Source organism: Sodiomyces alcalophilus (assembly GCF_042370955.1).
Source record: "Sodiomyces alcalophilus JCM 7366 unplaced genomic scaffold ACRALscaffold_7, whole genome shotgun sequence".
Taxonomy (NCBI): Eukaryota; Fungi; Ascomycota; class Sordariomycetes; order Glomerellales; family Plectosphaerellaceae; genus Sodiomyces; species Sodiomyces alcalophilus.
The window spans coordinates 3,735,860-3,749,407 of NW_027263538.1; the positions used below are offsets into that span (position 1 = coordinate 3,735,860).

General features: G+C 45.5%; 1 protein-coding gene across 1 annotated transcript; it reads left to right on the forward strand.

The window, feature by feature from the left end:
• Window positions 1-1,172: 1,172 nt before the first annotated feature.
• On the forward strand, window positions 1,173-7,115 carry ACRALDRAFT_212093 (uncharacterized protein; the record flags this gene model as incomplete). The annotated part of the gene is made up of 3 exons (XM_071023826.1): window positions 1,173-1,192; window positions 6,849-7,064; window positions 7,097-7,115. The coding sequence occupies 3 exons, from the start codon at window positions 1,173-1,175 to the stop codon at window positions 7,113-7,115; spliced, it is 255 nt and encodes an 84-aa protein (XP_070872865.1).
• Window positions 7,116-13,548: the final 6,433 nt, after the last annotated feature.

A 13,548-nucleotide genomic window follows, 5' to 3' on the forward strand; every position in this document is an offset into this window, starting at 1 on the left:
GGGGTCCTGTTCTTCGAAAGGGTAGACCGGGACCTATTTAACGATTAGTTTAAACTAGTCGCTAGTAGGCTAAGGGGCCTAAAGAGGTAGGTCTTTTAGCTCTTTAAACCACTGCTTTTATGATTCTAGGAGCTATTCGGTAGTGTATTTCGGGCCTAGGGTTAGGACGAGGTTCCCCTTAGTCGAGGAGCTGATTACCGTAACGGTAGGGGTTTTTAGGACCTTATTAATCCTATTCCGTAGCTCGAGGGGGTCGATATCCCCGAGGGATTATCCTTTAGTAGGTTAGAGCACTACTCTTCGGATCTTTTTCGGGTTTTTTAGGGCGGGGGGTAAAGGGGCAGGTCCTATAGAGCCTATAGGCCCTGTAGAGCCTATGGCTCTAGAGGGGGCTTAAATTCCTTTTATAGTAGCCTGGCTATAAAGGGGCTACTGTTACTGCTATTATTCTATAAGTTTACGAATAGCCTAAGCTAGTTTATTAACCTTCTATTAAAGTGCTAAGGTAATAGGTGCTACGGGGGTTATAGGACCTATAGAGGTTCCTTCGATAATAGATTTAAGCCCTGTAAGAAGGGCCTTAATCGGGGGGGCGGCGTCGAGGCTATAGGCCTGCTAAACTAGCTAAAGAGCCTGCTAGAGAAGTCCTTTAACCTAGGCCTTACTAGCCGAACTAGTCGACTTCTGGGGTAGAGGGGGGAATTCTTTAGCAGGTCTTTAGGTCTTTTTAGCCTAGGCAGAGCTAATTAGACCCTGTTTTTTAGTAGGTTTAGCAGGGGGGGGTCCCTGGAAGAGGTCCTAAAGGGGGCCCTTAGAGGGGGACCTAGGGAGGCTTTTAACCTCCGAATCGTCGGCTATATACCGGTTTATACGGGTCCTAGAGGGGGCTCTAGGCGTAGGGCTTATAGAGGCACTATAGTCCCGTTTAGAGGCTTATATAGGCGTTTTATAGCGGGCTATTTTATTAGAATCGTTATCGGAATCGGTGTCTTCTATAGTTATATCCCCTTCCCTGTCCTTAGCTGTTTTAGGAAAAGTGGGGCTAGGTAGGGCCGGGTTTAGAGGGGTCGGATTCGGGGGCTCGGGGCTACCGCGGCGGCTAGGGCGGCCGGGTCGGTCTTATTACGTTAGAATCGGGCGTTACGTTAACTTAGTCGTTTACGTGTGCTGCTATGGCTATGCGCGTGGCTTGGTGGGTGGCTCGGTGTAAGGCTGGGTGGTCTATACGGGCTGTTTAGAGGGCCCGGGCTCTGATTGGCTTATGGGCGCACGGGCTACCTTAGAATCTTTGGGCGGCTTTGCGTGCGCACCACGCTGCGTTTTCGCACCTATTTTATGGCATAATAACGGCTTGCGTACGGCGAAGCTGTGCGTGCGTATAACGGGCTCGAAAAGAGTAATTGAACGATACTAATATCGGGCGTTTTGGGGCGTTTACGCGGAAAAGGTGGGTCTAGCTCGTGGAGGTGGAAGAGTATCGGGTATCGGCGTCGTAGATATATAGTAAGGCGTTATACCGGCTATATAGCTTAAAGTGAAATTTATAGTCTCTAAGCAGATTACTATACCTTACCGGAATTAGTATTATAGACTTTAGTAGCACTATAGTCGTCTACGCCACTATAACTCTGCGTTAGTGTCTATATCCTAGCTTCCGTAGGTATCCTAGGATTAGGACTATTATACTATAGTAGCTAGCGAAACGTAATTATCTAGATAAGTAAAGGATATCGACTCTATAGGTTTTTAAGAAGACTATGCCTAGTAGCAGTTTCGGTTTTAGTTTATCTAGCACCTAAGCTATAACTATAAAATAGCCTTAGATCGGTGTGTCGCGTACACGACCGTCGACGTAGAAGTCGAATATAGCCACTTCCTATACGTTAATTATCCCGCTAACTCCTTTTATAGGCTTCGGTTTTACTATGGTTCCGTATCGTATATTCTGGGTATACTTATTTAACTATTTTCTGTCGACTAGGATTATAGAGTATCCTAAGTCTGCGTAGACGCTTATCGGTTCTCCTAAGGGGGTGAATCTAATACCGATCTTATAGTACGTGTGTCTCTGAAGTCCTTATATTCTAGATACCTATACGTTAACGATTTTATTAGGTTTAAATAAGAAGAAACTATTTAGGGCTTCCGGCTTTAGGGGTCTTTATGGTTTATTAGTTATCTCGCTGGCTAGTTCGTTAATTTGCTACGTGATTATCGGCGGTTAAGTAATTCTGCTTCCCGTTTCGTTATCCTGGGTGGTCTATTCCGTTTCCGAGTTTAATTTATTATTCGTCTCCTCCGTTATCTCCTATTCCGGTTTCGTGATCTATAGGGCAGTTTTATATAGACCCTATCCTTTTAGCTTCGGGTCTATATAGGTATTCGAGAATACGTGTTTAAATAGCTACGTTCCGCTTAAGAAGTGTGCTACGTATTTTCTGTATTAGTGCGTCTACGGTTTCGGTCTAGTCGGCTCCTTCGGCTATATTCGTCTTTTCTAAGCAGATATATACTTTTAGCTAGTTATAAAGGTGGCTAAGCCGCGGTTATACACTTACCGGTTTATAGACTATATAGGAGTATAGCCGATTCGGCCTAAGAAATAAGAATAATAGACGTTAATTTTATTAGCTAGTTCCTCCTCTTTGATTTTATAAAAGTATATCTCCTCTCCTTCGCTAAGTACTTCGTTAACTAAAATATATCCTTTCTTATATAGTTCCTCCTTATCGTTAGCTCTACCTGGGTTATCTATAGCTAGCTATATACACGATATATCTATCGCGGTCTCCGTTCCTATTATTTACCCACTATCTTATACGTCGTTAGTAAGGACGTCTATCCTCGCGGAACTAGCGGCCTCCTCTACGAAACTGCCGGCCTTTATAGCCGCGATTACCACGATTATCGCCGCCTTAGCGGCCCTAGATAAATCTATCGTAGTTATCGAAATTACCGGAATATAGTTACCTATAGCCGAAGTTATTATTATTAAAACGGTTACCTTAGTTACCTTATCCTCCTCTAAAGTATCCCTAATTCGCTAACTCGCTTACCTTTACCGTTTTATCCGTCGCGCTGGCGTCTATATAGTATATAGTAAGTCTACTAGTCTATAGCTACTATATATAGTTATTAGGGGTGTTTGCCTAGCTAGTTAAGGGGGGTCCTAGCTGCTTAGCCCGAAATATACCGTTTTATAGTTAGTATCGTAATAAAAGTTAGTGGTTTACTATCTAGTCTTCGATTTATCGGATAAACTCGTCGAGGTGTCTATTTATATCTAGGCGGGCATAGATTTCTTATAAAGAGGGGTCGATACGGTTCTAGATTTCCTGCTAGACGTCGAGATTTATCCTAGTGCTAGCGCCTAAAGCTCTATATAGGCGGGTAACTTAGTTCGCCTACTCGGCGAATACTTAACCGTTAATAATATCTCGCGCTATAAAGCGTAGATCGGCTATTTTTACTATAGCCATTTCCGGATTTATTTACTAACGACGGCGCAGAGCTATATACTATCCGTCTAATAAGCGTCGAACTTCGCTACGCTATATTATAGTAAGACTAGTTAGCTACTAGGAGGCGGCTTCTCCGATAAATAAGGCGTATAAATTAATACGGGCCTTTTTAATCGATTCGGGAGTGGTTACCTACTCTTTAATGTTTTCGATAAATAGCTCCACGTCGTGCTATAGCACCTTTTCGCTAAAGACCGATTAGGGCACTAAGGTTAGTAAGAGATACTTTAGTAGGCTAAAAAAACTGATTAAGGTTAGCTTATAGCGAAAAACCTATAAATTATTAGCACCTTACGAGCTATAGTTTGCGTTATTATTTCCACTAGCTACGCTATTAGTTATAGGTCTGCCTATAAAGACGCTTATTATCTCGTGGAATTACTCGGCGGATAGTATAATCGCGGCTAGGGCTGGTATAGGGGGTGGGGTTAGCTACTACGTCGTCTACTACTAAGGCTCTGGTTAATACATACCTAAGCTAGAGGCTTATATCTCTTAGTCGATATTTATTCTGGTTATCTAGTATATTTATGCTAGTGTCTATAAAGTTTCGCGTAATTAGTAGGGTGGTGGTTATTAAGCTGGACTTAGCGACTCTATATGGTTATAATGTAGGGGCGGGTGGTTATAATGATTTTGTGCAGGGGGAAGTGCTTAGTGGATTTAAGTCTATAACTCCATGCGATCGTTATTTAGGGGCGTCTAGGTAAGGGAATTTTATATAGGGGGAAGTGGGGTTATAAAGTCGAATAAAGGTCTACGGGGTACGTTAATATTAAGGGAGGTAAGTTAGGTATTAACGGAATAGAGTCTGTTTTTAATCGAATTTTACTATCTATACCGTTCGATAGCTTACCTACCTATTAGTAGGATATCCTATAGAGTCTAGCTTAATTATCGAGAGTGGGTTCTGCTAGGCTATCGGCTCTTATTAATATTTAGATATCTAAGTACTGCTATAAGTATGGCTTTTACTGCCTAACTATCTGTTTCCTACAATAGTAGGAAGGTTAGTCCTAAGTCTATAGCCCTGCTTTAGTTACTGCGTCTACCGGTGCGGTGTTCTCTTTCGGCTCTATTTTATAGCAAGGATCCTTCTTAATAGATAATAGACATTGCTCCGTCTAGCAGCTATTATTATCTTACCTAGTCAGGTCGGGCTTATATGAATTTATGAATTTAGAAGAGCTCTTTTTTAGTAGTTATTAGTGGTTCTATTTATAGTCGAGTTTTATAACTAGTCGAGTTATAAGGAAAAGTATATAGTAAATACGGGGTAAAATTTAAGGTTTACGGCGGAGAGGGGTAAGACTATGGCTTATCGTATAAGTTTATAGCTATCGTCTACCGCGAGGAAACTACGTCTATACTAATAATAACGTGGCCGATTAGATTAAGGTTAAGGAGGAAAAAGGAAAAATAAAACAAGGAAAAATAGAAAAAACGTTAGGAAAAACGATAAGGAGAGCGGTAGGAAAAAATATAGAAAAGTAGGGGAAAAAGACGCTCTAAACGTCTTTGGTTTAATTATAACGATAGCAAATTATTTACTATAAATTACGGGATCGAGTCTATATATATGCGTTGCGTTTTCTGCTATTTATATAGTCGATTATCGAGTTATATAACGATACTTAAAGAAGTTTATACAAACTTATTCGATTACGAAAAAGAAAGAATAAAAGAAAAAGGGGATATCGGGGTATAGTATGGGTGCGAACGATAGCTACTGAACAGTTACTACTATTTACTATGCATAAACGTGTGCGGAGACCGTGAGGTCTGTATAAAGATTTTATTAGAAAAGAAGATAATTATTCTAAGTCCGAGCTCGTGGAGCTCTACTATAGAGGCAGACTTTTGTAAGTCTGCCGGTAGCTGACTAATCTAGCTATGTACGTATATATAACTTTTGTGTAGCAGTTATTATCGTGGTAAGGTATAAATATTATCCCTTATTAAGGCTTATAAACTATACGGATACCTTACCTAATAGATAGCGGGCTAGTCCGCGGGGGAGGGACTCGCGGTGCTAGGTACTTGAGCCGGTATATTAGTCTATTATATTAGTAAAGCGGAAGACGTCTATATAGATTAGTTTAGTTCCTTTAGTCTTAAGATCCTAGTTAGTAGTAAAGTATAAGGGAGGCTTAAAGTAACCTAGATCGTTAGCCTTAAATCGGTGCGTCCGATTATCGCGCTGGCCGAGGATAGCGAGTAAATCCGATTATCGTATATATAGGTATAGTTCCGGGTAGTTAGTATCCGGTGTATTCCTTAGGGGAGGGCCTATACCGGGAGGGCCGTGTCCGGGGGGGCTATTACCCGGAGGGGCTACTCGCTATTAGCGTTCCGGATTCCTATTATTCCCGATTCCGATATCCTTTATCTAGTCGCGAGGGTAGTATATAATATCGGAGGGCGTAGGGCTTATACGATTATTATAGTGGCTTATAGTATCGGCTTAATAACTTTCCTGGTCGGAGAATAGTGTATAGTTATTAGGCGTTAGGGTATAGTCGGGCGTTCCTTTAGAAGGTTTAGCGTATTTTAGAGAAGGGCTTTCCGCTATATCTTCGGGGAAACTTCTAACCGGCTATTCGACTATACTTATAGTGGGGCGGATTAGAAGCGATTCCGATCTCTTAACCTTAATCTTTAGTTCCGCTAACAGAGAATCGTGGCCGGCGGTAAAGGGGGCTAGCTCCTTTCCTTTTACTATACTATAGGGTATAACTATAGACTTATAGAGGCCGATATACTCGGGCTCTTTTTTTAGCTAATTATAGAATACCTTTATAAAGGAGTCGTGATAAGTAACCCACTTAGCAGGATAGGTTAGCTAAAAAGGCAGGATAGCTTTAGAGACTCTTCCTCTAAAGGTCATGGCATAGCTAGCTTTATTAGTGCCAGGAAGGTTCCCTGCTTACTCGGCTATAAAGAGGAGTAGCCGATATTCGGGTATAAGAACCTTTTCGGCTATATCTAGATAGGCGTTCGCTATTACGGCGAGGGGATATACGCCCTTTAGATCCCTTAGTATAGGGGGAGAGTTTAGGAGAATAGGGTAAGGAGCGTCGGTTATTATTAAGCGGGTTCTATAATAATACTATTTAGTATTCGATAAGTTATTTTAGATACGGGCCTATCGGATAACTAGTACTTATGGACTCTTATACTTATCGCTTACTCGCCTTGTCCTAATAAAGGGGAACACACTCTTCCACCTCCACGAGCTAGACCCACCTTTTCCGCGCAAACGCCCTAAAACGCCCGATATTAGTATCGTTCAATTACTCTTTTCGAGCCCGTTGTGCGCACGCACAGCTTCGCCGTACGCAAGCCGTTGTTGTGCCGCAAAATGGGTGCGAAAACGCAGCGTGGTGCGCACGCAAAGCCGCCCGAAGATTCTAAGGTGGCCCGTGCGCCCACAAGCCAATCAGAGCCCGGGCCCTCCAAACAGCCCGCACAGACCACCCAGCCTCACACCGAGCCACCCACCAAGCCACGCGCACAGCCGCAGCAGCGCACGCAAACGACTAAGTCAACGCAACGCCCGATTCCAACGCAACAAGACCTACCCGGCCGCCCTAGCCGCCGCGGCAGCCCTAGCCGCCGCGGTAGCCCCGAGCCCCCGAATCCGACCCCTCCGAATCCGACCCCTCCGAACCCGGCCCTACCTAGCCCTACTTTTCCTAAAACGGCTAGGGACGGGGAAGGGGATATAACTATAGAAGACGCCGATTCTAATAACGATTCTAATAAAATAGCCCGCTATAAAACGCCTACACAAGCCTCTAAACAGGACCATAGTGCCTCCATAAGCCCTACGCCTAGAGCCCCCTCTAGGACCCGTATAAACCGGTATATAGCCGACGATTCGGAGGTCGAAAGCCTCCCTGGGTCCCCCTCTAGGGGCCCCCTTTAGGACCCCTTCTAGGGGCCCCCCCCTACTAAACCGGCTAAAAAACAGGGTCTAATTAGCTCTGCCTGGGCTAAAAAGACCTAAAGACCTGCTAAAGAATTCCCCCCTCTACCCTAGAAGTCGACTAGTTCGGCTAGTAAGGCCTAGGTTAAAGGACTTCTCTAGCAGGCTCTTTAGCTAGTTTAGCAGGCCTATAGCCTCGACGCCGCCCCCCCGATTAAGGCCCTTCTTATAGGGCTTAAATCCACTATCGAAGGAACCTCTACGGGTCCTGGAACCCCCGTGGCACCTATTACCTTAGCACTTAAACAGAAGGTTAACGAACTAGCTTAGGCTGTTCGTAAACTTATAGAACAATAGCAGCAGCAGCAGCCCCTTTATAGCCAGGCTGCTGCTAAAGGAATTCAAGTCCCCTCTAGAGCCATAGGCTCTACAGGGCCCACGGGCTCTACAGGGCCTGCCCCTTTACCCCCCGCCCTAAAAAACCCGAAAAAGATCCGAAGAGTAGTGCTCTAACCTACTAAAGGACAATCCCTCGGGGATATCGACCCCCTTGAGCTACGGAATAGGATTAATAAGGTCCTAAAAACCCCTGCCGTTACGGTAGTTAGCTCCTTAACTAAGGGGAACCTCGTCCTAACCCCAGGCCCGAAATACACTGCCGAACAGCTCCTAGAATCATAAAATCAGTGGTTTAAAGAGCTGAAAGACCTGCCTCTTTAGGCCCCTTAGCCTACTGGCGACTGGTTTAAACTAGTCGTTAAACAGGTCCCGGTCCACCCTTTCGAAGAATAGGACCCCTCTAACGCCCCCCAGGATCAGGGCCTCCGTTCCGGCCTAGGCCGAGGCCTAGCTGGTATAGCCACCGAAATTACGACTTTTAACCCTATTAAGGTCGTAGGCCAGCCTCGGTGGCTAGGCCGCCCTGACCCCCTATTTAATAGCGGCACTATTATCCTAGTAGTGCCTACCGAAGCAGAGTAGAAGCACTGCCTAAAATTTGGCCTATAGATCGCTGGCTAACGCCTTAAGGTCTATAAGTATAGGCCTATAACCCCGAAAACTTAGTGCTCTAAGTGCTAGAAATTCGGCTATACTAGGGGTACCTATAAGGCCGAAACGACCTGTTTTATCTACGCCGGTAACCACGAGCACTAGAGCGAATACTACTATAACCGCTATAAAGAATACGGTATCTGCGTCCACACTAAATACCACTACTATAACTATAACGGCGATCACCCCCCGGATAGCCCGGACTACGAGGTTATTTGAGCTATTAAAGCCTAACTATAAGCGTTCCTATGAATAGTGGGTTTTCTAGCTCGAAAAGCCCGAAGAACGGGCTGCTATTTATTCAACATAACGCTAATAAACAATAACCGGCCCACGAATCGATCCTGGAACAGGCTTTAGAGGCCTCGGCTAATATAGTCCTAATTTAGGAACCCTACTGCTTTCAGAAACCGGAAGGCTAGGTGATTAAAAACCACTCGGCCTTTTATACCGCCCCCCCTACCTCCTGCACCTCCCAGGTCTTCCCCCTTAGGCCTAGGGTGCTAGCCTACGGTAAAAGGCTAGTAATATCGACTTTTCCCTTCGAAGCGACCTCCTCGACGACCTAGACGCTCAGATTATAGAGGTCTACTTCCCCCAGACCTTCTATATTCTACACGTCTATAATCAAGAAGAGCTCGACCCCTCGAAGAATACTAGGGGCCCCCCCGGCCCCCTCTCGACTCTACCCCCTTTTTCAGGCTCTATAGCCCGCCCCTAGACGGAAGAAAGGGTCCTACAGGGCCTCTCGCTCCCTGGGCCCGCCCTTATTATAGGGGACTTTAATAGGAACCACTAGCAGTGGAACGGGGCTACGTCGAATCAGGATACTATTAAGGCCTAGCCTTTAGTAGACTGGTTAGATAGCCTCGGAGCTACCTGTTTAGTGGACCCTAAAGAGGTTAACCTGTATAGAGGGACCCTAATTAGGGATAATTTACGCCGGGAGTCAGTTATAGACCTAGCCTTCTACACGCCCGGCTTCCACCGCCTCCACTTTAATAGCTAGAGGTATATCGATAACACCACCTCTAACCACCGCGCTATTCTTATCTTAGCAGCCGCTTTAGGTCCTAAAGGCCCTATAAACAAGGCTATCCCACCCGCCTATAACTATAAATTAGCGGACTAGGACCTATTCTCTAGGTCTCTAAAGGACCTAGAACCCCAACTAACCCTTCAGCTACAGCAGGCGATCGACGCTACAGACTAGGACTCTATAGGTCGCCACCTCTCAAGCTCTATTACTATAGCCTTAGAGTCTTCGACGCCTAGGCTTAAAATAGTAGAGCGTTCGAAACCGTGGTGGACTAAAGAGCTAAAGACCCTACGAAAAGAGAGTAGTAGGGCCTTTAGGGTCTTTAAGAAAGAGGTAAAAAAGGGGGCCCCGGCCCCCCGGCTTACCCCCCTTAAAGCCGCCTAAAAAGCAGCCCGAAACGCCTACTACCGCGCTATAAAAACAGCAAAAACCGACCACTAGGAGGCCTTCCTAGCCCAGGCCGAAGGCAACGAGATTTTTAAGGCGTATAGCTATACAAAAAGCAGCCTTAACGCCAAAATACCCCCTATTCAGGGACCAGAAGGCCCGAAGGCCTATACCTTCGAGGATAAGTGTAATACACTCCTAAGGACCCTATTTCCTACCCCCAAGGCCACCGAGGCTACCGAGGCCACCGAGGCCACCAAGGCCACCGCCACCGACGCCCCTAAAGCCCCTGTTCGTACAGGCCCTTTAGGGGACCTAGGCCCCTCCAGCCCCTCTAGAGTGCCCCAGAACCTAACTAGTTTAGGTAGTAAGGACTCTAGAAGAAGGCCCTGGGAGTGGCTTAGCCTGCAGGCTATTAAACTACAGCATGCTATCTTTAGAGCTACCACAGGCAAGGCACCCGGCCCGGATCGTATAGGCTTAAAACCCATCCAACAAGCCTATAATACGATACCGGGGGTCTTCCTAAAGGCCTATTCAGCTCTTTTTTCAGTGGGTTATCACCCTACCTACTAGAAAAAGGCCCTTAGCGTTATCCTGCCTAAGCCAGGGAAAAAGGACTATTCATATCCTAAGTCTTATAGGATTATAGCCCTTCTAAACTGCTTAGGTAAAGTACTAGAAAGGGTTATAGCTGCTAGACTCGCCTTCCTTATAAACTCACGGGACGATCTTCTACACCCTAGTTAAATAGGGGGTAGGAAATAACGCTTAGCTATCGATACAGCCCTTCTTTTACTAAATTATATCCAAAAATAACAGAAAAATCAGAGAAATTCAGTTATCTCGACCCTGTTTTTAGATATTAAAGGCGCCTTTGATCACGTCGCCAGGCCACAGCTCCTCCGCACCCTATAACAGCTTTAACTGCCCCCGAACCTAGTTAGCTAGGCCGCCTCCTTTATAGAAAATAGGCGTATCCAGCTAGCGTTCGAGGGGCAGGTCTAGTAGCCTACCCCCCTAAATATAGGGGTCCTACAGGGCTCCCCCGTATCCCCTATACTCTTCCTGATATATATTAGGGGGGTTATAGTGGATAAAGGGTTCCAGGGCCTATAGCTCTCCTATATAAATGATTTTCAGCTATCCGTAGCTTCTAAATCAGCTAGTAGGAACTATAAGGCCCTAGAGTTAGTAGCTAACACCCTTTTTAGCGCCGCCGAAAATAACCAAGTCCTCTTCGACCCATAAAAAACAGAGCTTATCCACTTCTATAATAAACGCTTTATAGTTAACGACTTAGCTACTATAGTAGGGCACGAAATTAGGCCTACTAAGGGGGCTATTAGGTGGCTTAGGGTCTAGTTCGACCCTAAGTTATCCTTTAAACCCTACGTCGAAAAACGGTTAAACTTAGCTACTAGCGCCTTAAATCGACTATAGAGGCTCGCTAGCTCCTAGAAGGGCCTGTCTTTTAGGGCCCTACGGCAGCTATATATAGCCTATGTATCCACTATAGCTGACTTCGGCTCACAGCTCTGGTGGGACTTCGGGTCCAAAAAACCCACCTAGTAGACCGACTAGAACGCCTATAATACGGCGCTCTAGTTAGGGCCCTAGGTGCCTTCAGGGGCTCCCCCCTCCGCCCCCTAGAACTAGAAGCCATTATTCTACCGGCCCGGGTTCGGTTAAATAGATCGAATAGGCTCTACGCCTTTAGGATCTTAAAATTCTTACCGAACTACCCGGTAAAAAAGGAGCTCCTAGATAGTATCCGTGACGAATTAAGTAACAACGATAACGACCTTACCCTTTTCTAGACCCTATAACCCTCCATATAGCTTTATAAGCTAGGGGGGGAACTACCGGCCTTAGTAGGGTCCTCCTAGGACATAGAGGCCCTGTCTACTAAGTAGGAGGCTCCCTAGGCCTCGGCGCCTTTAGCGGACCTACGCCCCTATTTTCCTGGCCCTATAGCGCCGCAGCCCTCTATAAAAGATCCCACCGACCCTAAAACAGCCCACCTCGAAGCCCTAGCGGAAATCCAGTCTCTTAGCAGCTAGGCATCTATTTTTTATACCGACAGCTCCTAAGGCCACCCCATAGGCCACCCTATAGGCCACCCGGGCCCTATAACGCCTAAGCAGGCGGCGGCCGCTATTATATAGTAGTCACCCGTTAATAGGCCCTATAGAGCCCTAGGAATTAACCTAGGCCCCTTTACTAAAGTCGCCGACGCTAAACTATACGCTATAGTTTAGGCCCTAGAGACTGCCCTATAACAGTCTTCTAGGCCCCTAGAGTGCTATATTTTCAGCGGTTCATAGGCGGCTATTCAGAAGCTTTAGGGCCCCTCGTAGTGGGCTATAACTACTAAAAACCATATCTCCCGCCTTAAATAATAAGGCACCTCGGTCTTTATCTAGTAGGTCCCGGCTTATATAGGGATAGAGGGTAACGAACTAGTAGATAAGGTAGCTAAACGGGCTTTAGACCCGGGGAAAGCCACTAAATCTATTAAGCTAGTTACCCTTAGTCACCTAAAACGCAGGGCAAACGCAGCTACGATAGCTGACTGGAAATCCCTTTAGGCTACTAAAGAAGAGGCCGAGAAAAGGGGTAAAACAGTCCGGCTAGGCCGCCTGTATAGACGCCTAGTTCAGGATAACCTCCGCTTCTCTCGAAAGCCCCTGTATTTATAGGGCCCACGGTGGCTCTAATCAGCCTATATCTAGTTAAAAACCGGATTCGGCTACCTAAGACCCCACTAAAAACGGGCCTAAAACTGCTTTATAGACCGCTATTCCTGCCCGGGCTCCCCGGTGCAGGATATAGCGTATCTAATCTTATAGTGCCCTATTTATAGGGCAGAAAGAGTCGCCCTGCGGGAAGCCCTAGTAGGCCTACCGCTAACTCTACCGCTGCTATTTAGTACTAAAAAAGGATTATAGGGCTTATAGGCCTCTCTTTTAGCTACTAAGATAGCTACGGCAGAGTGGTTTAAGGGGTAAATCACTATGGATTCTACGGTCTGATTTTCCTGGTTTGGTTTTCCTGACTTTAGCGTAAAGAACAGGGTATTAGGCAGATTAATACGGAGGATTTCCTTTATTATTTACTGATTTACTGCTATATAGCACTATACTTAGCTGTCTTTTAGGACTATAGCGCCTAGCGCTATAGCCCGCCGCGCCATAGCTCTAGGGCTGTATGCGCGTAATGAATAAAAAAAAAAAAAAAAAAAAAAAGAGTCGCCGATATTAACCTACGACTAGTGGGCGAAGAAGAATTAGCTGATATACGAGCTATCCGTAAGGTAAGGCTAGTCTTAGGATCGGTGTTTATAGCCACGATACGATAAATAAGAAGGGGGTTAAAGGGAAGAGAAAGAGATAAGTTTAACGCTTTAATCCCTACTATTAGTATACAGGATATCGATAAAGCCCTCCGTAAGAAGGAACTAGTAGACCCTTAGGACTATATCCCTACGAATATATTATAAGAGTTCAGCGACCTTTTTACGCCTAATAAGGCTAACGACTTACCCCCCTACTAATTAGGCATTAACTATTATTATTCTCTTACTCCGCTATCCTAGCTAACTAATCTAGGAGCCCGGC